Source organism: Vicia villosa, linkage group LG1 (assembly GCF_029867415.1).
Source record: "Vicia villosa cultivar HV-30 ecotype Madison, WI linkage group LG1, Vvil1.0, whole genome shotgun sequence".
NCBI classification, from domain to species: domain Eukaryota; kingdom Viridiplantae; phylum Streptophyta; class Magnoliopsida; order Fabales; family Fabaceae; genus Vicia; species Vicia villosa.
The window spans coordinates 86579556-86603844 of record NC_081180.1 but is presented as its reverse complement, the minus strand read 5'-3'; the positions used below and the strand labels follow the sequence as shown (position 1 = coordinate 86603844).

Genomic DNA, 24289 nt, shown 5'->3' with positions numbered 1-24289 from the left:
TTCTGAATGTTGTAACATGTGTGATTCTTTTAAAGAATTTTTTTATTGACCCTCTATGAGGTGACTCCCAGCGAAAATCCCAAATTGCCCCTGCTTCGAAGATGTATCTCCGAAGTTATTTTTTTTTTTATAGTTTTTTCCAGACTTCAGAAATGCATTTCCGAAAACGTCAAATGGGGGGTGTTTTCGGAGATGCACTTCCGAAAACAGCTTTTTTACATTTTTTGGGGTTTTCGGAAGTGCACTTTCGAATTGTGCAGAAATTGTGTTTTTTTTTTTATGTTTTTCTTAACAGTCCTGTATTTTTAATTAAACGAAAACGCCAAATAAAATAAACGACATATCAACATAAAATACTAATATAATAAATACAAGCCGAATAATATATAAAAGCCGAATAAAATAGTAATAGTGTGCGAAAATGTAAGTGAATGTTAAGAAATACAACCCAAATACAATAAAATCCAAGAAAAATAATCTGGAACCCCTATTGTGTATGCCTAACCCTAACTCCCTGGGACTTCCTCTGCCTCCTATATGCCGCCGCACCGCCCGCATCACCGACCATCCTCTCCATCACGACGAATGCCTCTGGACCGCCCTGATCAATGATACCTCGCTCCAACGCGTCCCTCCCAAGCATCTCTATCCGTTGGCATATCTGCAGGAGATCAATGGCATGGTCATCCTCCGCCTGCTGGTTCTCCAAGATCTCCTCGTATGCTAACCTAGAAGCGCCGGGAGTGTCGGCTGTCATCAGAGGATGTGACACCCGATAGAACCATGTGACGTACCCCTCCACACAATGCCACTCCTGGGTGGCCTGCATGCGACGATACTCCTCTGGGACCAAATGATGCTCCCAGTCCTCAAATATGGCAGTGAGCTCCACTCGGGTAACTATGTCGGGAGCGGCCTCAAATGGTGACCTCGGTATCATCTGCACATGTCCAAACTGTCACATGCACCGCTCAGGGAGATACCTCACCATGGTGTTGGTCCCGCATAACGCGATGCGGTCAAAGCGAACAACAACAGTGTAGTCACTAAATGGCCTCCAACGAATGTCATCGTGAGCTGTGCGGTCAAGGTACCCGCGATATGGTCCCACTGCATTATTCCCCTTTTGGAGAATGTATCGGGCGTCCCTGGGCATGGTGTCATCATACGCAGGATCAATGGCGAAGCCGTGGATGCGGGGGAAGTAGGAGATGATCCATCCCTGAAACACAAACACAATAATGTATTAAAATTAAATACGAACCATAAATAAATGTGAAACAATTAAAATGAAACGTACCGTCGGGAGTGTGGTGGATCTGGTCATCTTCCTGGTCCTCCAGTTTGAGGCTTCATTCAGCTTCTGGTATATGTATACCAGAAGAGCTAACCCCCAGTTCCACTGGTGAATGGTAGTCACGTCCATGAAGTAGCGGAGGTAGGTCACGTTGACGTATCTTGCACTCTTGTCCACAAAGAGTGCAGTGCCTACCAAAAATATGAACCAGCACCAGAGAGCGCAGGCACGGTGATACTCCATAAATAGGTCGTTACCCACCTCCTCGGAATCGTCCGCCGCCACCAAGTGGTGCTCATACTGATCGCTCAATGTGGAGAACCGAATATGAGACCCATTTGTCGTCGGACACTCATAATCATCCATATAAGGATCCATACCCAGATAGATCTACATCCACTCGATCGCATCGACCCTCTGGATCCGGGAATGGTTCAGCAGCATCCCCCTAACCGGCAAGTGAAGAAGACAATGCACATCGTGCAAGGTGATCGTCATCTCCCCAACCAGTAAGTGGAAAGAAGACGTTTCCCTATGCCACCGCTCCACAAAAGCCCCCTGCATGCCATGGCTGATGGTGGTATACCCGGTCATGCACAAACCACCTAGCCCGGAAGCAGTCACCGCATCATTAAACCACCGCGCCTCTGGTTTAAAGAGACCAAAAATCTTCCGCGCGTGGTTCACCATTTTAAAAGTTGGTCTTTCCTGTTACAACAAAAACAAAAAACATTGTTAATTAGACCGTTAAGAAAATGTGGAATAAAAAGCTAAATAAAAAACGGTTAAACAATAAAGTTAGATAAATTATAAAAAATTCCTTTCTCTCCCAAACACGTCGAGCGGCGTGCTTGTGGTAGGAAATCAGCACGGACGTGTCCCTAGGCTCTCCCGGGTAGCCCTCCTCCTCCTCCTCCTCCTCCTCCTCCCTGTGTGGAGGATCAACATCAGGTATCTCCTCCTCCGTCTCCTGGTATCTCACCTCCTCCTCCTCCCGTACCTCCTCCTGACGGGAAGAAGATACCCGAGCCAGCCGGCTCCTCGATCCAGACGAGGAACCATGCTCATCTATTTGGACGGTTGCTCGTACTCTACCCCGTCCTCGTGTCGATGCCAGCTACGCTGCCCGCTCGCATCTAGCTGACGCTATCTGTGTCTCTCTCCCCTGTCTAATTCTAGCTGAGTTGCTTGCCATTTTCCTGAAACAATTGAAATCCATAAGCGAACAAGTTAGAAGGCTAAACAATCAACAAAATTTAAAAAATAATTGGGTCAACTTCGGAAGTGCATTTCCGAAATTGGTCAGGGAGGTGTTTTCGGAAATGCACTTCCGAAAACACCTACGACACCATTTTTGCAAAAAAACCCAAAAGCTTGCACTAAGTGCATTAAAACCTCAATTATCCTATCTAAACAACCCTAGTGACATGTAATAACTTAAATGAACTACACTATAACACCCTTAATATCAATTTCAATCCTAAATTGAAAGTTTAGAAAACTTACAGATTTGAGATGTTCTTGGAGATGCTTTAGAAGTAGTTTAAGAGCCTTTGGAGTAGTCTTTGATCGTCTTTGAATTTTCCTTTGGTGGTTATGCAACTGATTCAGGCGAGTTTTTGGATTTTTGAATGATTTAGGGTAAATGATTTTGGGGGGAGGCTGTTTTGTTTAAATAGCAAAAACGCGTATTATTTTGGAAATGTATTTCCGAAATGTTGTTTTCGGAAATGTATTTCCGAAATATTTTTTTTACGTAAAAAAAAGGTGATTTCGGAAATGTATTTCCGAAATCATTCTTTTTTTCAACTTCGGAAATGCATTTCCGAAGTAAAGGGGCAATTACGGAATTTCGCTGAGGGTCACCAAGAAGATACGGAGGTGGATAAAGAAATTCTCTTCTTTTAAATTTAAACTTCGGGCTCATCAGGATATGTATGTCCCTAATCAGTTCGGTGGGATGAAATACGTGATACTTACGAGATTAAGATCTAAGATGAAATTTTTAGTAAGAAGTAAGAACATATTTAATCACATAGTGGAATAGAGTTGTGTGGTGGAATGTGTTTCAGATGCAGTAAAGTGGGGTGAATTTATAAAATTAACACTCCAATATCTAAGTAAGTGAATGAATGAGAAATAATTTGAGTGTGAGAATAGATAAATATTGTATGTTAGCGCGTGTAGAACTTTATATATAAAAGGTGGTTAGAACCAACTTGGATCATGAGGCGTGAAATAAGAGGGTTTTTGACTAAAATTGAGGACTGACAATCATCTTAGCGGAGATATTAGGTATTTCTTCACTGCGAGTCACTCATTTTTCAGTAACTTAATGTTGTCTTTTGATTGAAATTTTTTGTGATTGGATCTCTTCGTCTTTAGGTCAAAGACCATCCGAAAACAAATTTAAATAAAATACAAAATTAAAATAATATTTGTAGGAGCTGATGAATACTTAAACTTATTTGTAATTTTAAAAATTATAATAATTTATAGAAATTAAATTAAGGACTAAAGTGACAAAACAAAATGATATTATTATTTTTTTAAGAGATTAATGATAATTTGTCTTTTTCCTTTTTTTATCCTTAAACCTTCGTATGTTTTTGTTTCGTGAAGCTAGAAACTCTCACAGTCTCAATCACAGTGCAAAAAAAACCGCCCCCAAATCCTACTTTCCCTACTCTTCCTCATTTCTTCACTCATGAAGCCACAAATCAACACACCCAATTTCCCAAATTCAACTAATTTCTAGTTCATGGAAGCAGAAAAGATTTCATCTTTTCACCAGCTTTAACTTGTCCCAAACTTTGGTTTATAGCTCTTGGAAGCAGTAAATGATGTTGTCTCAAAGATCTTGAGGTCGTTGTCCCCTAAGTTTGATCACATAGTGGTAGCCATAGAGGAATAGAAATATTTGTTGAAATTGACAAAAGAAGAGCTTCAAGGGACGCTTGAATCTCATGAACAACGAATGATTGAAAAAGCATCAAGCAAGTCGAAGAGTGATGTGATGTAATACCCGATATTCTATTTATTCACTCTTTATTAATACTAATATGGTTGGTATAAAATAAGATGGATAAATATGATATATACTTCTACTAATTGGCCTTTGTGCTAACTAAACCTATTAGTGGTAATAGAAGGGGTATAATGGTACTTTCATTCTTAAATAAAACTTAGGACATGTTTGGTTAATCATCCTCTTCTTTCCAAAACCAGAATTCTGATTTAGTAGAGGAAGAAGAAACAAAAACGTGGAAAAGGGGAGAGGAAGAGAAGGAAGTCTCCAAGCTTGGTCCAAACTCAGCTCAACCTTGCATGCATCTGAACCTATTCAAGCCTGATTCTCTGATCGTTTTCTATTCTGCTCTCAACTCCATCATCATCTTCATCTTCTCCTAAGGTGAGTCCTTAGATAGAAACTTTGGGCTTGCATGTTGGGGTTTCTAATTGGGGTTTAGGGTTTGTGTGATGATTAATGAATCAATGAATCTGATCATGTTATATTGCTTTAAATCCTTGCTTGTTAGTGATTCTGAATATTGTGCATGTGTTAAATTCGTGGGATTTGTTAGTAATGCAAGGGATGAACTTAGAAGCATTTTGGGACTGTCATAGAATCCTTAAAAATGCAGAAAAATGATTCTGGTTCAGTGTAACCGGTTACGGGTTTGAGTGTAACCGGTTACGCTGTTAAAAATTGGAAAATCTGGGCATTTTGCGTGACCGTAACCGGTTACGGTCCCTGGTGTAACCGGTTACACTGGGCGCAGAAGGAAAAATTCAGTAACTTAGGAAATTCATATCTCCCGCTTCGTACGCCCGATTGACGCGTACTATATACCGTTAGAAAGCTAATTAAGTGTACTATCTAGGAAAATTAGCCTCGGTGTTTGAATATTATTTTTCGGCATATCAGACGTACCTTTAGTAAAGAGCGACATGAATAGTATTTGTATAATATGCTGTTGTAATGACTATTTCTCTTCAAATACTATGCTATATTATTGCATGCTATGCTGGAGGTATGAAAACTCCGTCGTTTTGGTTGAACGATCGGATTGCTTGTTTTGTTTGTGACCTTGACTTTATGTCATATTTTTGTATGCTTGAATCGAAGTGGCCGGCAGGCTAGATTGGGACGTTGCTCTGACCGTGTAGTCTATGAGCCCTCCCGGACCGTGTAGTCCAATGGAATAACCCGTTCATGTGTATTGTTCGATATGGTGTGCATCTGAGCTACCGTTGCAGTGTGCTCGTGAGTTTCCGTACGGGGTTTTACTCACTTGGCGTTAACACACTTGCGTGCTCGGTATGGTGGGGTTATGCGGCTATGTAGGCTAATGCATAATGAGGTAACTCACCTCTAGTGAAGTCACGTAGACTAACACTAGGCTTTCGCCCGATGGGCTCAGGCGTCAAGGAGGCGGTTTGTACTCGGCGTAACTCACTAGCGTGAAGGAGGTTAACGGGACAATGACGCCAATTAGGCTTATGTCACCGCATGGCCATTTAGGCTTGTGTGGACTCGTTTAATCATCCTGCAGTGTGCTTGTACAAGTCCCTTGACAAATAGGCAGGAGGTTACTCATTGAGGGTGCATTTATTCCATAATCCTAGCCGGGGTTGTTTACACTTCTGGATTCCCCGTATGTGGATGCGGGTTTGCATACTTGTTTGCTATACAATGTGTAATTGCTTGAGACAAGTCCAATGGTGGATAAGTCGCCTTGTTTGCTCCGTATTTGTACCGGAAGCGAGAATAACCCCGAATCCATGGAGGATTCGCTTATTTACATGTTCCCTTTAGATCCGAGTGGACTAATAGGATAGGTGGACTCACTGAGATTTAGTAATCTCATCCCATTCCAATTATTATTTTTCAGGTGGTTCGAGGCAAGATCGCGGTAAGGGAAATATGGATTAGATCTCTTGGCGATTCTTGGATGTTTCTTTTAGTTCTCATCGTGCTTATTAGTTTGTGTATTTTGGACATGTACTACTATGATGTACTTGTATTTTGGCCATGATACATTCGGCTTTTGTATTCCTGTACTTCTATTTTCCGCTGCAAAACATTATGTATTTGTTGTCTTTTAAACCATTTATAATACTTTATGCATATTATTCTAGACAAATATGTGTGGGGTGTTACAGATGTGGCTTTGCAGGCTCAGTCGGCAAACAAAGGCAAAGGAAGTTGGAATGAAAATAAAAGTATAGGTGGCTACAACAATTCGATTGGTCGAAGTCAGCAAGAAGGAAACTGGTCGAATCAGAAAAAATCCTCATACCAAAGCAACCAAAGAGGTGGTGCTGCAGGTACAAGAAGAGGTGGTGGTCGAAAGCCTGACAAAAGTCACATACAATGTTTTAATTGTCAGAAGTATGGTCACTATTCTACAAAGTGTCCAGAAAAGAATAAGAATCAAGAAAGTGACGCAAACTTTGCAAAACAAGAAGAAGAAGAAGAAGAGATGTTGCTGATGGTCACAACAGAAGATGAAGTTGGAACATGCAGAACAGAGAATCAAATTGCAAGTCAAAGTGTTCAAAAGACTAAGAGCTATGATGAACATAGATAGCTTAGACACAATGAATTAGGTGGTGTGTTAAATTATAACTCCTTGTGTCTAAAAGATTTGATTTTGTTTTGAAATGTGTAACAGTTTGTTACACAAATAGTCAGGGCCGGCCCTGTGGGTGTGCGAGAAGTGCTACCGCACAGGGCCTCCGACTTTTAAGGGCCTTAAATTTAATCGATGAGCCTAATATAAATATAACACTAAGTAGTATATAATACTGGTTCAAAATATATACATATGTTGTTCCATGGCTGAGTGGTTGTACCTAGTTTTTTGTAACAGCAGTACTTGGGTTCGATCCATAAGTAGCAGTTATTAAGATTTTTTAAATTTATTTTAGTTTTTTTTACCAATTTTTCCATTAATTTAATTTTTCATTTTACTCTATCATTCTATATATTTATAGATTTTTTAAATTTATTTTAGTTTTTTTTACCAATTTTTCCATTAATTTAATTTTTCATTTTACTCTATCATTCTATATATTTATAGATTGTGTAAGTTTTATAGTCTCTTGTTCACATGCAATCAAACCTATAATTTAAAGTTTTAAAATTTCAAGGGTTTTATAGATGTATGAAAATTTTTAAAAATGTAAATTTGAAAATATTTATATTTTTCTACTATCGTTAATCGACATTTTAATAAATTTGACATAGTAGTTTGTGAGACTTTGAAAATTTGTGATTTCACATTTTTCGTATATTAAATAAAACACTTCATTATTAATATTTTAGAAATTGTTCAAAGAATCATTTCTTTTTAGGCTTAATTGCAATTTTTGTCCCTCTATTATTCTTTTTTTTGGATATGGTCCCCTTATTTTAAAATCCGGAATTTTAGTCCCTATATTTTTGTTTTTTGAGAATTTTGATCCCCCTGCAAATTCGAAGGCAATTTTAAATGAAATGACGCTCACATTGATGATGTGTCATTGGTAGTTCAGCAATGAACTGTTCAAAAAAACTAATTTTATTTAAAATTCATGTTGAACATGTCATCAATGTGAGTTCCATTTCATTAAAAATTGCATTCGAATTTACAAGGGGACCAAAATCCTCAAAAAACTAAAATAAAGGGATTAAAATTCCGGATTTTAAAATAGGAGGACCAAAATCCCAAAAAAGAGATAATAGGGAGACCAAAACTGCAATTAAGTCTTCTTTTTATTAAAGGGTATGAACTTTTCTATAAATCTATAATTGAGTATAATTTTTTATATATAAAAAAAAACTTTGATAAGTCAAATTTTTAAAGAAAATTTCTATATAATTTTGTCTTCATATATTTAACTTTATTTACAATATAAATGGAAATATCTTTTTTAATTTACTGTGTTTTCATTTATTAAGGGCCTAATTTTTAAATAGAACAGGGCCTCCAAATTATTAGGAACGACCCTGCAAATAGTGTGTAACAGTTTGTTACACATAAATTTGTTTTAGATCTAGATAGATTTAATTTAGATTTAAAATAGATTAGATTTGATTTAGTTCCAAAATAGATATTTTGGGCTATTATAGTTTTGGGCTTTAGCTTAGGGAGAAAGCTAACCTACATCTATAAATAGGGAGTAACCCTCATTATTTTGTAATCAAGTCATTAACTTGTATTCACATTAGTTGCAGTTGCAAGTGAATAACATAATTTCTATAGTTTGTGGGCAGAGAGAAACTCTGCAGAAAAATACTTTCCTATTCTCTTTTAATTTCCACAAACCCTAATCCTACTTTTGTTCTTATTTTCTTCATTGTCATCTTTAACGATAAGGAATTACTCAAAGGTTTGAGAGTCTAATTTCAACAATAAGTCGTATGTGTCGACTAATAGAAGAAAAAGATTCTTTTATGTATCGACACATGCAAACAGAAACTACAATATGTATTGACACATGCAAACAGAGCCTACAGGGTCTAATAATGATCCACATATGTTGACTCATAGCACGCATGTGTGGACACATAAGTCTGTTTTTCACATAAAAACATGATTTTTGATACTTAAAACCTCTTGTAAATGCATTATAAGTTTTTAGTACTAAGATGCATATTAAGACTCAGAGATACCGTCCACTATACAAAAATATTGAAGTTTCCTATGTTTTGATATCATGCAAAACATCTCTAATGGGAAGGTGCACTCACATATACAACTAAAAATCAAATAAAAATCAAGTTAAGAGTTTACAAAATTTTTGGGATTTTTTCAAAAATAAGAAAAGAGAAAATAAATATAATAGAATAACAAAGAACTTAGGGTTTTTAGAAAATCATTTTTTTTGCGCTAGGTCGCGTAAAGGTCAGAAATGCAGGAACGGAATGGCAAAACGCGAGGATACAATTCCTATGACTATAATCTATTATTAATATATAAAAGTAATAGTACTTGGAAATTCCAGTAAAAGCCTTCTGATAAATGAACTAAATCTTTTCTTATTCCACGGGTATAAAAGTCTTTTGTCAAAATAACACAATAATATTGATTTGGTATTTATTGCTGCTGATGTGGCAGACTCTTATTTTTTTGTTAATTATTTGTTTTTAATAATAGATTATTTTTTTCCTTCCATTTCAAATCTTCACGTTAAATTAAATAAATGGTTAAACCTAAAAGTTAATTCATCATTGACCGCGTATGTTTTCTATGCGTTGGAAAAATACAATTCCTCCACTACCCAAAATCAATTACTTCTGCCCTTTCAGTGTTCTATGTGTTTCAAATTTTTCATTCTCATGGTATATATCACCCCAACAATGGCATACCAATATTCACTTGCTCTTTTACAGGTTTGATCCTTCTTCTCCATTTTTGTTTTCTATTAATATGTACGATTTGGGATTTAACAAGTGAAATTTGTTTTCTTCTTGCAGCTATTTAAGCATTCCCATGGCTTGCCCTATCGATTCTGTGAAGGACATCAATGAGTCGAAGGATTTGTGGAAGATTGCAGTTAATTGTAAGCATATATGGTCTGTAACAAGTTCTTCAAACAAAGAACACATAGAAATGGTTTTAGTTGATTCGAAGGTGGTATTTTGTTCCCAAATTATATTGTTTTTGTCTAACACACTGTGTTCTGCCTTATTACTAACAAATATTATTTCTGTTTTTTTTTGAAGCGTGATATGATTGATATGATTCAGTGTAGTGGTTGGAGGTTCCACGCTTTGATTATTTGTTTTTCATTTGCATTGATGATTTAGTGAGTTGTGATTGTTCAATATAATTATAATTATTTATTTTGTTGTTTGTTTCAGATGTTCCATAAACATGGTGTGATGCATAGAGATCTAAATCCTGATAATTTTAATTTTGTTTGCGAATAAGAAGGAAACAGAGGCTTTGAAAGCCATCGATTTTGGTTTGTCGATGTTCTCAACCAGGTAAAGATTTTGGATGGTGATTAAGTCTTCAATGTTGCTTATTTTTTATTGAATGGTTGAAATTCTTAGTTTTACCATTGGCTTAATAGAGAGAGAATTTTCCCAATTCACGATATATTTATTCCAATTTCATTGTCATTTGTTGTTTTTCTTTTATCGGTTTAATTAGTCTGATTTTCTAAATTTTGTCTCTCTTCCTCTTTTGTTAAGTGAAGAAAATGAGCATGGAGTTACACAAGCAAGGATCCATCCAAACAACGATTTTAGAATTCAAAAAGATTTTGTCCAATTTAAGATTGTGAGCACATAGAGTAATATAATTTTGGTTTTCATGACAAATTATAATATCTTTGCATATGTCGAAATTAACTTTATGAAGAAACTGAGATCCATTTCAAAGTATTATAATTTGATCATATAAAATATATTGGATGCACTGCTTCTGAACTATTATATACTTTAAATATTTTTACTATTTCCAACCGATTGAAACTGAGTAACCTATGCAGCAATTGCAATGCCATTTCCAGCCTATGATTTGCACACGGCCAATAATTTGTAGGCATGAAGGATTGCCAATAAAGGATTGTATTTTTGGAATTGATTGAAGATTTTATTTCATGGAAACACAATAATATTTTTGGACTTGATTGAAGATTTCATTTCCTGAAAAACAATAAAGAGATTTTTCTTTGGTGGTTTAAGAGTCTTTTCTTGAATGGTATATAAATTGATATGAATTTTAGATTTCTTAAAATATTTTTTAAAGAATGATAATAGTGTTAATATGTAAAAACATATTATTAAAATAGAAAAAAAAAAAAGAAGATAAAGGACTGAAATATCATTTGAAATAAAGTTAAGGTGTTCTAAGAGAAAATTTTGTAAATCAAATATTCAATTTCATTTTTGAATAACCCTTTTTAGAATTTATTTCTCAATTTACCTTAATTTCTATTATTTATATAATGAATTCACCTAATTATTACATTAATTAATCACTATAATATATCAAAATGATTGTTGGAGCCATTGATATTAGTGAAAATTATTATGGATTTTAAGTAGATTTAAAATTTGAGAGGAATGGAAAAAAGTAATTAAATTAAATGTTATTAAAATTTAAGAGAATTACTGATATTAAAAGTTAAAAAAAATAGTTAATGATACAAGAATGAGAAGTAAATCGTAAAAAAAAAAACATAACTTTTAAAAACGTAAATGTATCGTTTAATCATGTAGAAATTATATATATATATATATATATATATATATATATATATATATATATATATATATATATATATATATATATATATATATATATATATATATACACTATCACTTTTAATGTAAATAAATTGAGTGGTTTATATTAATCCAAAAATAACATTTATAATTAAATTAAATTTTCTTAATTATAATATCACAAACTTATTTTGGTACAAATATATTGCATACATATCAACAAGGACTTAAATAATATTATTATGCACTAATTTAAAATTGCAATAGACTATAGAATAAGATTATTAAGTAAAGTACATGATAATTACATTTTAAGCCGTCTAATTAAACAACTAAAACCGTTCATATTCTATGGCTATATTGGTCATTTTGAAGAATAAATCAATTATATTTATTTGACATTAAATGTTGTTTGATGTGTCACATATTGATCGGTAGATTTCATTTTTATTTTTTTGGTTTTTCCTTTTTATAATTGTTATTATATATTATTTTATTATATTATTTAATTTTATCGTTAAAGTACATTAAAATCTAATTCACTTCTCCATAAAAAATAATAACCACTTTCCAACTTTCAATAAAAAATTGAATTAATATTCTACTCAACTAATGTATTATAGAACAACCAAAAGTCACATAGAAACTGGGAAAAAAATTAATAGATTTAGTATTTCGCTTCCCACGCCTTATTTATGTTTCGCTTGGATCAAAAATTAAACAGATATATCCAAAGCCATTTCAATTCTTTTGGTTTTGTTCCATTTGGTTTTGTTCCATTTTGGATATAAATTGGAATGCAAGTGGATATATAGATTGATACTGATAATGTTTAAACCAATCATTTAACAGTTTTTACAGGTTTTTCCAAGCAAATCATATGCGATAGAGGAAATAGTTGAAGAAGCATTAAATTATATTCTTCAAAGCACAATTGAATTTACATTGCTGGATCCTCCTTTTTAATTAGAGCTGATGTTCTGCAATGGTAGCAGGTATACAAATGTCAGGATCAATGGATACTTTTGCCAGAACACAATTGATTGAATAATTTTAGAGTTATTAAAGGAGCAAGAGTGATGGAGAAAGTGCAAGAGGATAGTGGATGAATCAAATTTGGAAAAGTTTGTTCATAAATTTCATTGGTTCATTTTCAAAATTAGAAGATTGATTTTTCTATTTGTTAACAAATTTTAATATTGAGAATTTACTGTTAATATTGATTTCACTTTTTAAAATTATTAGTTTTAGTCATCAAATGTTATACTCTGCCATTATTTGTTTTGTTGTCAAACATTGCTGCTTAAATTTACCTATAAAGATTTTTTTTTAAATATTTATAAATATAAATAGCACCAATAACTTTTGTTGCAGATCTTTGATATTTTATTTGTATATGATTAAAAAAATATTTGTATTTTTAAAAAAATTGGCCGAAAAATATTTATATTTGGATTCAATATAGTTGAATGTTTGTTGAAAACAATTTCTTCATGACATCAAACGAGTTAAAGACAACTTATGACACGAGTTAAAGACAACTTATGACACATAAATATTATGTATTAATAAAATGTAGGAGTATCAAATCTTAATATATAATATCAATCATTAATATATAATGTGTATTTAAATTAGTACTCATAATAATTAATATAAACAAATTATTTAATTTTTTTATAATATCAAATGTTAATAATTAGATCTTCGCTTGATTATATTAGCACATCAATACAATACTTATTTTATTTTAATTAATATTTTTTCAAAATCCTTATTTTTATATGTTAAAACTTTTTTTTCTCAAAATAATTTATTTTCTCTTCCTTTAATTTTTTCTTTATTTATTATATAACATTTTTGAAACAATAAAAATGGAAATCTATTATAACTATTAAAACTAACTTTTACTCCTCAATTAATTTGGAAGGTTACACGGGAAATCTTTAACTTTTGCTAATTTTGTTAATATATTATACGATGTTCCAATACCTTTTTAAGGTTACATTTAAAATCTCTTTTTCCTAAATAAATCATTATAAATCATTATCAAAATTTGATGTCATTATAAATCATTATGATTTGATAATGTGATGCAAATATTTTTTAGATGAATTTAGATATCAAAAGACAATTACAACGTGTTTAGTGTATATTTGGAAGATTTTTTTATATTTTTTATATTACTTATTAGCAATTATTTTTCCATGTTTTTAATACTGCAAAATTAATTAGTATTTTATTTAAGGAAATTTAATATAATGTATTTTTGATTTTTTGTTATTAGAATTTAAGGTAATTTATTATTGATTTTTTTTGGTATACAACTATTTATTACTCAATTAATTTTACAATAAATGTCAGCGTGAATGTGAATGTAATAATTTTAATTGATTGAATGATAAAACAAATAAAAATTACTGTAAAGTATGAGTCGTTAAATATTGACATGGCGGTTGAATTAATTTATAAAATTTTAATAACTTTAAATTATAATTACTAAAATGTTATATAGTAATAAATATAAACGTTATGTAGTATAGTTACTATAACTTATAACTTTTTTTATTCTAAATTTATATATTTAGTTTTTCATTATAAAAATATAAGAATAAAAATTATTTTGTAATTATTTAGATCCTTATTTGAGATAAAATATATTTTGAAATTATTGAGACTTTTATAGAAAGGTTAATAAAACAAATCAAAATCAATTGAGATTTTGTAATTTTTGTAAACTTATTAAATAACTAAATTTCTCAGAATTTTTTCAAATTAACTTCATAATTGTAATCATGTTAAAAATATGTTACTCGGTAGTCATGAAAGTTTAATGATAAATGACAATCATAAAAAATAATGATAAAAGATAAAAATTTATTAATATAGTCAATTTTATAAATTGAATAATCTACGATTGTTTTTATAATCGGGAATAAGTTACAAAGCATTTTAAATTTGAGATTTTATATTTATTAGACTACTTAATGTGATTATTTTAAATGTATGAGAATAAATATATATTATTTACCATACATAGGTTTTAAATTTCACTTTTTTATAATTGTACATATTCAAGATCTAATTACTTTATTAACATACTCATATTTTATTATTTGTTTAATTTTTAAATATTTTTAGTATACATTTTAATATTTGACGGAAGATGTCATACATTTTAGGTTTGAAAAAATGAGCTAATATCTCAAATAGGTTTAATAAATTTTATTTTCTAACTATGTTTAATTTCTTAATTAAAATTATATTTTTTAAACTTATAAAATTATATATTTTTTTATATTATAATAATATACATTAAATGTAGAAAATTTTAAGCATTTGACGTGAGTTGTCATACATTTTACGCTTGGGAAAATTGACTAATATCTCAAATAGATTTAATAAATTTAACTGGGGTTTCTTAACTCATCTGAATTGACGGGTAGATGTGAACGTATCTATGAGATACCAGTGATTGACAAATCATTTTAATGTATATCTTTTAACTATTTCTTTTGTTACTGTTTTATATATTTGAAGTTATAAAATTAATTGACGGGTAGATGTGAATATATCTATGAGATATCAGTTATTGATTGAAATTACGTGAATATTTATGAACTACAAAATAAGTTATATTATGTTTGATATTCCAAACACATCAATTAAATTTTGATAAATAATTATAAGTTATAAATATATTAATGTTATCTAACTGAAAAATATGATGTCATATTTAATAATTTAGTCATTGATACGTGTAATATGAATCCATGTGTTTATTGTTTTTACTTAAAGAGCTAAAATAATTTGATGTATTACCTCTTTCATTGTTAACTATTATGTTTTTGGGATTAACATTGACTAAAATTTATTTGCATTTTGGTTAAATATATATGGTTGATTTATATAAAAGAACTTTACAAGTGATATTTAGATACATGTAATGTGAAACCTCGACCAGACCCGTGCGACAGCACGGGTTTCCTACTAGTATTGGTTAAAATCGATATAGTCCCCGAAAACGAAACCAATTTAAATGGAAAAAACGTGTAGTAAATAGTGTCAGAGGGGTTTTTCGGAGATGTATCTTCAAATTCACCCAAGAAATTTCCGAAGATACATCTCTCGACCAATTTTTGACAAAAACACGGCGACTGTTTTATTTACGAAGAATGAGGTGATATAAGAAACATTCGAAAATTCATTTTCAAAAATTTCTAAAGATGATTTCAAATTTTCAAAGGTGTGAGCTATACCGTACGGGTGGAAAAAAAATTCCCTATTAAGAGGTCACACCAATTCAAGACAATGATATTAGTGGACTTTATTCGGCTGCGAATTGGACCACGGCTATATAAGGAGAATCAGAATGAGACATACCGTCAATTACATGTGATGTTTACTGGTTCCGCATCGGTGAAATTGTACTCTACGTGTACAACTACATTAAATATAAAATATGATGAATAAATTGAATTCAAGACGTCTCACTCCATCCTTGAAAATTCCCAGATCTTTCTCATGATTCAAGTGAGTGGAATCTTGACATTGTAATAAAAAATAATTTAATTCTAATATTTCTGATTTTCAAATGTTATGAAAATGATAAAGATACATAATGATCAACATTTGATTTCTAATCCAATTACCAACAATTTTAATAATTGATTTTCTGAACGACAAAGATGACAAAGAGAAGATAATGAAAAATTAGTTTCTACTATTCATTCACTAAACATTCAATTTCATAAGATTAAACACATAATCGATAGCAATGTTAAACTATGAAGCACAGACTCCGACACGGACACCGGGACAGGACACGACACGGACACTCCGACACCGATAATTTTGAAAACATAGGACATCGACACCGCTACATATAAGCTAATATTTGAGTTTCATTTATCCATATATTAATCAAAATTAATGTTTGAAATTCTTTATTGATAACATTGTTTCAATACATGTTTAACTCTTTCAGATTTGTGTGAGATTTGTCCAAAAAATTTATAAATGTGATTTGAAAAAAGAAATAAAACAAATTTTTGTTTGAAATATTTGTCTGAGTTGTCGGAAATATGTTGTATGAGTGTCATACGAGTGTCGGACACTGATTAAAAGAGTGTCGGAGCAAAGAAAAACAATCATTTTTTAGGGGACACTTGTCTGACTTTTCCGATACCTGTTTGACTTTTCCGACACGTGTCGTACGGGTGTCATACAAGTGTCGGACACCGACGCGTGTCGGACACCGCGACACGCCTACTCCTAGAGGTGTCCGTGCTATTTGTTAAAAGCAAAATCATCAAAACAACAACCGTCAATATATCATGTTTCACGTTACAACAAACATGGAAGTCTAAAATGTGCATTGACTAGAGATGAGATTTTCCATTGATTGGATCGGAATTTGCTTAGTAAATACTTATTGGAAATAATCATACAACAAACAGTGAAGTAAAAATGGAAGAAAAAATAAAAAGCATGGATTGCAAAATATTCCAGACTCTACAAATATATATATTTTTTTATCACCACCGGTTTAGTCCGGTTCAGGAGTCAGTTCTGGCATCAAGTGATTTCAGCCCCTCCTGATTGCAGTTGCGGAGATCAAACAATGATTCTTCATACCAAATCCAACGGCAATCACCACTAGACCAACTAACGATTGGTTACAGACTGTGATTGCAGTTGCGGAAATCAAACAGTGATTCTTTGTTGGCACTAGACCCTCTTTTTGATGAGAAAGATTTGAATGAGTTAATGTTTTCTATTTAAAAAAAATGGTTTGATTTAGGAAATGTTGATTTTATTTTCTGGGCTTTTTAATGAATTAGAAATTATATGATGACGATGAAAATGAATTTTCATCAAAAAAATAAAATTTATTAATTAAATACTACATGAATCTAGAAAAAGAAATACACACTCAATATATCCACTAAACGGATTTACACATTCAATGTCACACGAATTGAAATTAGTCATATTGTAATGAATAAAAGAAATTCTTGCTAATATAATGAGGACAAATATGATATTAATTCATATCGATTTTAATGGTGTACAAGATGGGATACAATACACCATATGTCCTCAAAATTTTCATTGTTAATTTATGGTTAAATAAGACTTTATAGTAGATTTGTTTTGATTAAACCTTGATTAAATAAGATCTACTGTTATTTTGTAAGGATTGAACCGAAGCTGACCAACTCAAATTCTCCAAAAACGTGTGTAATCATTGAGTTGTGCTGCTATGCCCTACACTCGTTGACCCAACCACAACTATGATTTTTGACTTCAAAATCACATAAATATATAGAAACCATTGTGATAACATATAAAAAATCAGAAAACTTATCGCAGACACTACTAGCATTTTTACATCCATCATGGTAGTGCCATCAAAGACTAACAAACACATCACAGCATCTTTCCACCCCGTCTTTCTCTTTATCCTTCTCAATTTCATAACCTCTACAGCAAGGAACGATGATACTTTTATGCCATCTTGCTCAAACATCAATGAAACAACTCCAAATAGTGTCTTTCAAAGGAACGTGAAGGCCCTTTTCTCATATTTATCATCCAACGCTACTGCCAACAAAGAATTCCACAACGCCACAGTAACAGACATAAACAACTCCTCCAGCACAGTCTATGGTTTGTTTATGTGCAAGGGTGATGTCCCTGCTCATCTTTGTAGTCAGTGCGTCACAAATGCGACAACTTACAATTTATCTTCAGACTCGGACATTAATTGTTCCTTGTCCAAAGAGGTTATGATTAGGAATGACGACTGCATGGTACAATATTCCAACAATTCTTTTTTCTCCACTGTTGACTTAAGTTTACTTTTTACCTCCTGCTCCTCTGTCAACATATCAAACCAGGCAATATTCGAGCATTCTGTTTCTGAAACTTTGAATGGAGTGGCAGATGAGGCAGCCAATTCTTTAATTGGTGTCAAGAAGTATGCAACAAAGTAATGGTATCTGAATTTCAAAGCCTTTATTTTCAAGCTCAGTGCACACCGAACCTTTCGCCACAAGATTGTCGAAAATGTTTGAATACAACCATAACAGATTTACTTCAGCCTTGTGAAAGTGAAAGTAGCAATATAATAGTAGGGAACTCTGAAACCTCCAGTTGTTACATCAGAAATGATGTGGACCTTTTACATCGCCCTAGTAATGCTCCGACTCCACATCCACTTGATTCAAAATACTCACAACATCCTTCTTATCTTTCCCACAATTGTTCAAGCAATGAAACTATGAACTACGATTTTCACTTACATCTCATAACATTATTCTCTTCTTTGTCTTTAAATGCCATCAAAATTGGTTTTTTCAAGGAGAAAGTGGACACGGCATATGGCCCCTTTATGTGTCGTGGTGATATATCCCAATCCCCTACCCTGTGTCAGCTATGTGTCCAATATGCAATCAAAAGAATATCATCAGAGTGCCCTTCCTCCAAAGAAGCTGTAATTTGGTACGATAAATGCTTACTCCGTTATTCATATCACTCTCTCATTTCAGATATTGATACAACCGCACCTAAATTTCACCAATTCAATATGATGTTTAGATTGTCACAATTCTACAACAATGTTGATAAACAAGGTAAGGTTTTATTCAATTAATATTATTCTTGCATGACTCAATTCAATAGTAAACAAGTAATAGAATTCAAGTGGTTATGTTTTAATTCATGGATGAAGCAATTTTTTGTTATGCTTTAATTACCTTTCAACCAAAGATTAATCAAGACCATTTTCAACCAAAGATTATCAAAAAATAGAAAATCACGATAAGTTATAAAGATAATATGTAGTATTTTGCTATTTATCATTTCATTACTCTTTATCTTGAAAGACATGAATAACTAGTTATGGTTGAACTCTTGAATCTCTAACCATTAAAGCAACATTATTTACTACTGGTGTAGTAAGGAATTTTTATGACTATCATGGATTAACAAATTTTTTTGGTATATGTGAAACACATGTTCATCATTTGTACAGAAAAAGAAAAAAGAAGCTCCCGAACGATCATAGTTGTTGTCCCGATCATCCTTTCAACATTACTGTTAACTTTGTTAACTTTTTCCTGCTATTTGCTAAGGAAAAGAGCGAGAAAGAGCAGCTATAAAACCTTAATTCTAAAAAAAAATTGTAAGTGTTCTGATTGAAATTTTGTAACAGCTAGAAAAAAAAAAAAGTCAATTAATTCATATGTTAATTAATTTGTAACTTCCATGAAGATTTGCTAGTTCTTTTAACAATTCAAACTAATTTGTCTAGTTGGTCATGAAAGTACCACTTTAGAGGGTTTGCAATTCGAAATGGTCGTAATTAAAACTGCAACAAACAACTTTTCACATGAAAACAAGATTGGCGAAGGTGGATTTGGACAAGTTTACAAGGTGAGCAACCATGACAAAGTTTATTCATATTACTTTATTACAAAATTATCTGCATAAATGATGGTTTGTTTTCTAATTAGGGAATTCTTTCTGATGGAAGACACGTAGCTGTTAAGAGGCTCTCATCGAGTTCAAATTAAGGTATAGTTGAGTTCAAGAATGAAGTTTTATTGATAGCCAAATTACAACAAAGAAATCTTGTGGCATTAATAGGTTTTTGCCTAGAAGACCAAGAGAAGATTCTTATTTATGAATATGTGCCAAATGGGAGCCTTGATTACTTTTTATTTGGTATGACATTATAACTCAACAAATTTATGCATGCTTTTAACTTGATGTACTATATCTTAAACTAATACAAGTGATTGATTACAAAACATATACTCCATCTGGTCTTTAATATAAGAAAAATTTACTTTTTAGGTTTATTAAAGAATTAATGTATTTGGACTATATGTAGTCTAGATACATTAATTCTTCAATGAATCTAAAAAGTAAATTTTTTCTTATATTAAGGACCAGAATTAGTATTATAGTTTCTGATTCATTCAATAAAATGTTTAGATACTCAACAACAACATTTAAGCTGGGATGCACGTTACAAAATTATTGGAGGAACGACTTTAGGAATTCTTTATTTGCATGAATGTTCTCATCTCAAAGTCATACATCGGGATCTTAAACCAAGTAATGTTCTATTAGATGAAAATATGAATCCTAAAATATCAGATTTTGGCATGGCTAAAATGGTTCAAATAAATCAAGACCGTGGACATATAAACAAAATTGCTGAAACATGGTAAGTTTTAAAATATTACCTATATTTTTTTAATTCAAATTTGCTTTTCTTCGCTAAAAATATAACGATTCTTGTTTTTATTTCTAGCAAAAATCTCCTTCAAATATATTTGTCTCAAGGGTTACATGTCTTCAGAATATGTAATGCTTGGGCAATTTTCAGAGAAATCAGATGTTTTTAGTTTTGGTGTCATTGTTTTAGATAGGGGTGCTCGTGGTGCGGTTTGGGCGGTTTTGACGAAAAAAAATCATCCGAACCGCAAGAGAAAAAATAGTGCGGTTTGGTTTGGTTCGGTTGGCTTTTAAAAAAAATCCAAACCAAATCAAACCAAACTAATGCGGTTTGTTTCGGTTCGTTTGGTTCGGTTTTTTACAAATATTTTATTGAGCCATACATACACATATAGATGATAACATAATTTTGTATTTATACTTTCATACGCTATCAAATAACAACAAAACTCGTCATATTTTGACAACAATTTTCCATTTAATATGTAAAATTTAAATTAGACAAAAGTGGAATATTAAATATAAAATAATAGCATAAAACAATATAAAAATTATTATAACGAAATAAAAAAATAGAAGAGACGAAAGATTAGTGAAAGTGAAAAAGAAAAAAAGTGTTGAGAGATTAGAGAAGAAGATATGCGATAAAAACAAAACTGAAAGACGGAACATTTACATAAAAATGAGAAGGTGAAAAAGAAAGAATATAAGAGAGTAAAGATTATAGAAGAAGAGGGAAGATGTATGTGGCAAAGAAGGTGCAATAATGTTATTAGAGATTTTAGAAGATCGGGACTGAAATTATATGTGTAAGGATGAGAAAATTGTTCGTAATCATAATGCTAATGTATAATAATTTTAAGTTTGGGTTGGATGTGAGTTAGTAAAATTTAGGTTGTAACATAGTGCGGTTTGATTCGGTTTAGTTTACAAAATACAAACCGCAAACCGAACCAAACCGTGCGGTTTTGTAAAAACTGACCCAAACTAATCCGAACCAAATGCGGTTTTTTGCGGTTTCGGTTTGGTTTGGTTTAGTTTACGGATTTCTATTGGGTTGGTTTGGTTTTGATCATCTCTAGTTTTAAAGATTTTTACTGGAAAAAGAAATATAAGTTCTTATGATCCACATCATATTGCCGAAGGCCTCACAAGTTATGTGAGTATGTTAACCTAGTTAGTCACTTGAAATGTATTCAAATTGAGACAAGCTTCATGATTTGATTATTTAATTTGATAAATTCTACAGGTATGGAGACAGTGGATAAATGAATCCATTAATCATATTGGATTCAAAAATAGAAAGTTCTTCTGTTATTGAAGTTATTAAGTGCATACAGATTAGTTTGTTATGTGTTCAAGAAAATCTAAATGTCAGACCAGCAATGTCAACGGTTGTCTCATATCTCAACAGTCATTCACCAGAATTGGCATCACCACAAAAACAAGCATTTTTCATACACAACAGAATGAATCAAGAAGTAACAGCACAAATAGAATCAAGTTCTGCCAACAATTTTGAATCATATTCCGTTAACAAGATGTCTATAAGTGAATTTTATCCTCGATAATATGTTAATTCATTTTCATTAAGCATATACTTGTTTTTAGTGAATTTTTATAAATATGACTAAATATGTTTTCCTTTCCCATAAAAATATCAACTTGTGTTTTTGATTACTAATTTTATCATTTTTTAAAAATAGTGACACATGTCTAATTGAAGTCCACAAGGCAAGTGTGACATGACTTTTTTTTTAATGACATGATATTGCTGAGACTTAAAATATCATTAATTGAATAATATTGAAATTGAGGGTTGAATAGATCAATCGATTTGGGTGGCTCCAGAAGTTGGAGGAGTTAAAGTACTGTGTTTCGAACTTTAGCCAAGGATAAAATACTAATATAACAACCCATTAGAATATTTGTGATTCTCTATTTCTCAATGAGTTTCTCTAATCTCTCCCAATAGAGAAGTTTTGGAGTAACTGCCACAGGGCCGGCCCTGGGCCAGGGCAAACAGGCCCATAGTCCAGTGCCTCAAAATTCGAGGGGCCTCAAATTACAGGCCCAGAGTCCAGTGCCTCAAAATTCGAGGGGCCTCAAATTATAGACTGGGTGTGTTAAAAATACAAAATATGTTAAGATTATATTCCATATAATTACTGTTCAGCTCAATAATGAATAATTTGAAGTAGCCAAACAGACATGAATTTTCTCATATATCAATAGTGAGTGTTTTTTTTTTTTGAGTAAGCAAGATATATTAATAAGAGAACTAAGGGTTCTCAAATCCTGTTTACATCAAAGAAGGGGGAAACCAAACCCCACACAAAAAACCAAGAGATTACAAACCGATTCGACACTACGAAATATAAAACAAAGGATTTTTGTTGAATTCGTAGAAGTCACAAATAGGATGAGTAATATCTCCAATAAAAGCCCACTTCCAAACCAAAACCTTGATGCTCCATATAGTATTATCCACATTCCAAACTTCATTACGAAAACACACCCCATTTCTATACAACCATAGGGTCCACACCGTTGCAAACCAAACTACTCCTATTTTACCCTCTTTAACTTTCTTTTTTGTACAAAAGAAAAACCAATCCGAAAAACATCCCAAAACGTTCTCCACCGTCCCACCGCACGGTTTGCCAAACCAACAAGCCACGGAATCCCACACCAACTTAACCATCGGACACACGAAGAAAGAGTGAGCCATACTTTTCGGGTCTATCCCACAAAAAACACATTTGGAAGCCTCTTCCGAGAATAAAATACCTCTTAAAAGTAACAAATCTTTTGTTGAAAGTCTATTAACAAGGAGCCTCCAACCAAAAGCCTTTACTTTAAACGAAACTTCCACTTTCCATATCAAACTTAAAGCCCCATCGAAAATGTTAGACGGACCGTAAGGGATACGAAAACCGGCAAAAAAATTATAACAAGAAGCAACGGAAAATACTCCATCCGAATCGGCTTTCCACTCCAAAACATCGGCCTCCCTACTACAAGGACCATATCCCTCCAACAAACTCCCCAAAGCCTCCAACTCCAAAGCAATACTATTATCTACCAAACTCAAAGGATTAATCCCTAAATTCCCCCACGACCAAACTCCATTTAACCACCCTCCCATACCCGCTACCGCCACTTTTTTCAACTCCGACACCTCATACAAATTCGGAAACTCCTCCCTTAAACAACGAGAAACCAACCACGGCGCTTCCCAAAAAGGTGTGGAAAACCCATTCCCCACTCTAAACCGACCACACGACACCAACGGATCCCTACCCCCTTCACCCCAACGCCTCCACAAGACAACAAATCCCTCCACCACAGAGAATCCAAAGAAGAAGAATGAGAGGAAGAAGAAGAAGAGTGAGATAAAGGGAAAGAAAATGTACCTCCACAAAAGATCTTCAAATTTAAGTCGCCATATCTCGCTTTTAGCAATCTAAACCAAAGAGAATCTTCTCCTCTAGAAATCCTCCATCTCCACTTATTTA

At 32.4% G+C, this 24289-nt stretch overlaps 1 protein-coding gene and 1 pseudogene across 1 annotated transcript; one reads left to right on the top strand and one right to left on the bottom strand.

Annotated features, from left to right (window-relative positions):
• Window positions 1–17893: 17893 nt before the first annotated feature.
• On the top strand, window positions 17894–20317 carry LOC131611375 (cysteine-rich receptor-like protein kinase 25; annotated as a pseudogene).
• Window positions 20318–23139: 2822 nt separating this feature from the next.
• LOC131648460 (uncharacterized) lies at window positions 23140–23919 on the bottom strand. The gene has a single exon (XM_058918216.1). It carries the CDS (start codon window positions 23917–23919, stop codon window positions 23140–23142), a length of 780 nt encoding a protein of 259 aa, XP_058774199.1.
• Window positions 23920–24289: the final 370 nt, after the last annotated feature.

Excerpts from the sequence above, each read along its gene's own strand:
- LOC131648460 (XM_058918216.1), bottom strand. The coding sequence starts at position 23,919 with ATGGGAGGGTGGTTAAATGGAGTTTGGTCGTGGGGGAATTTAGGGATT.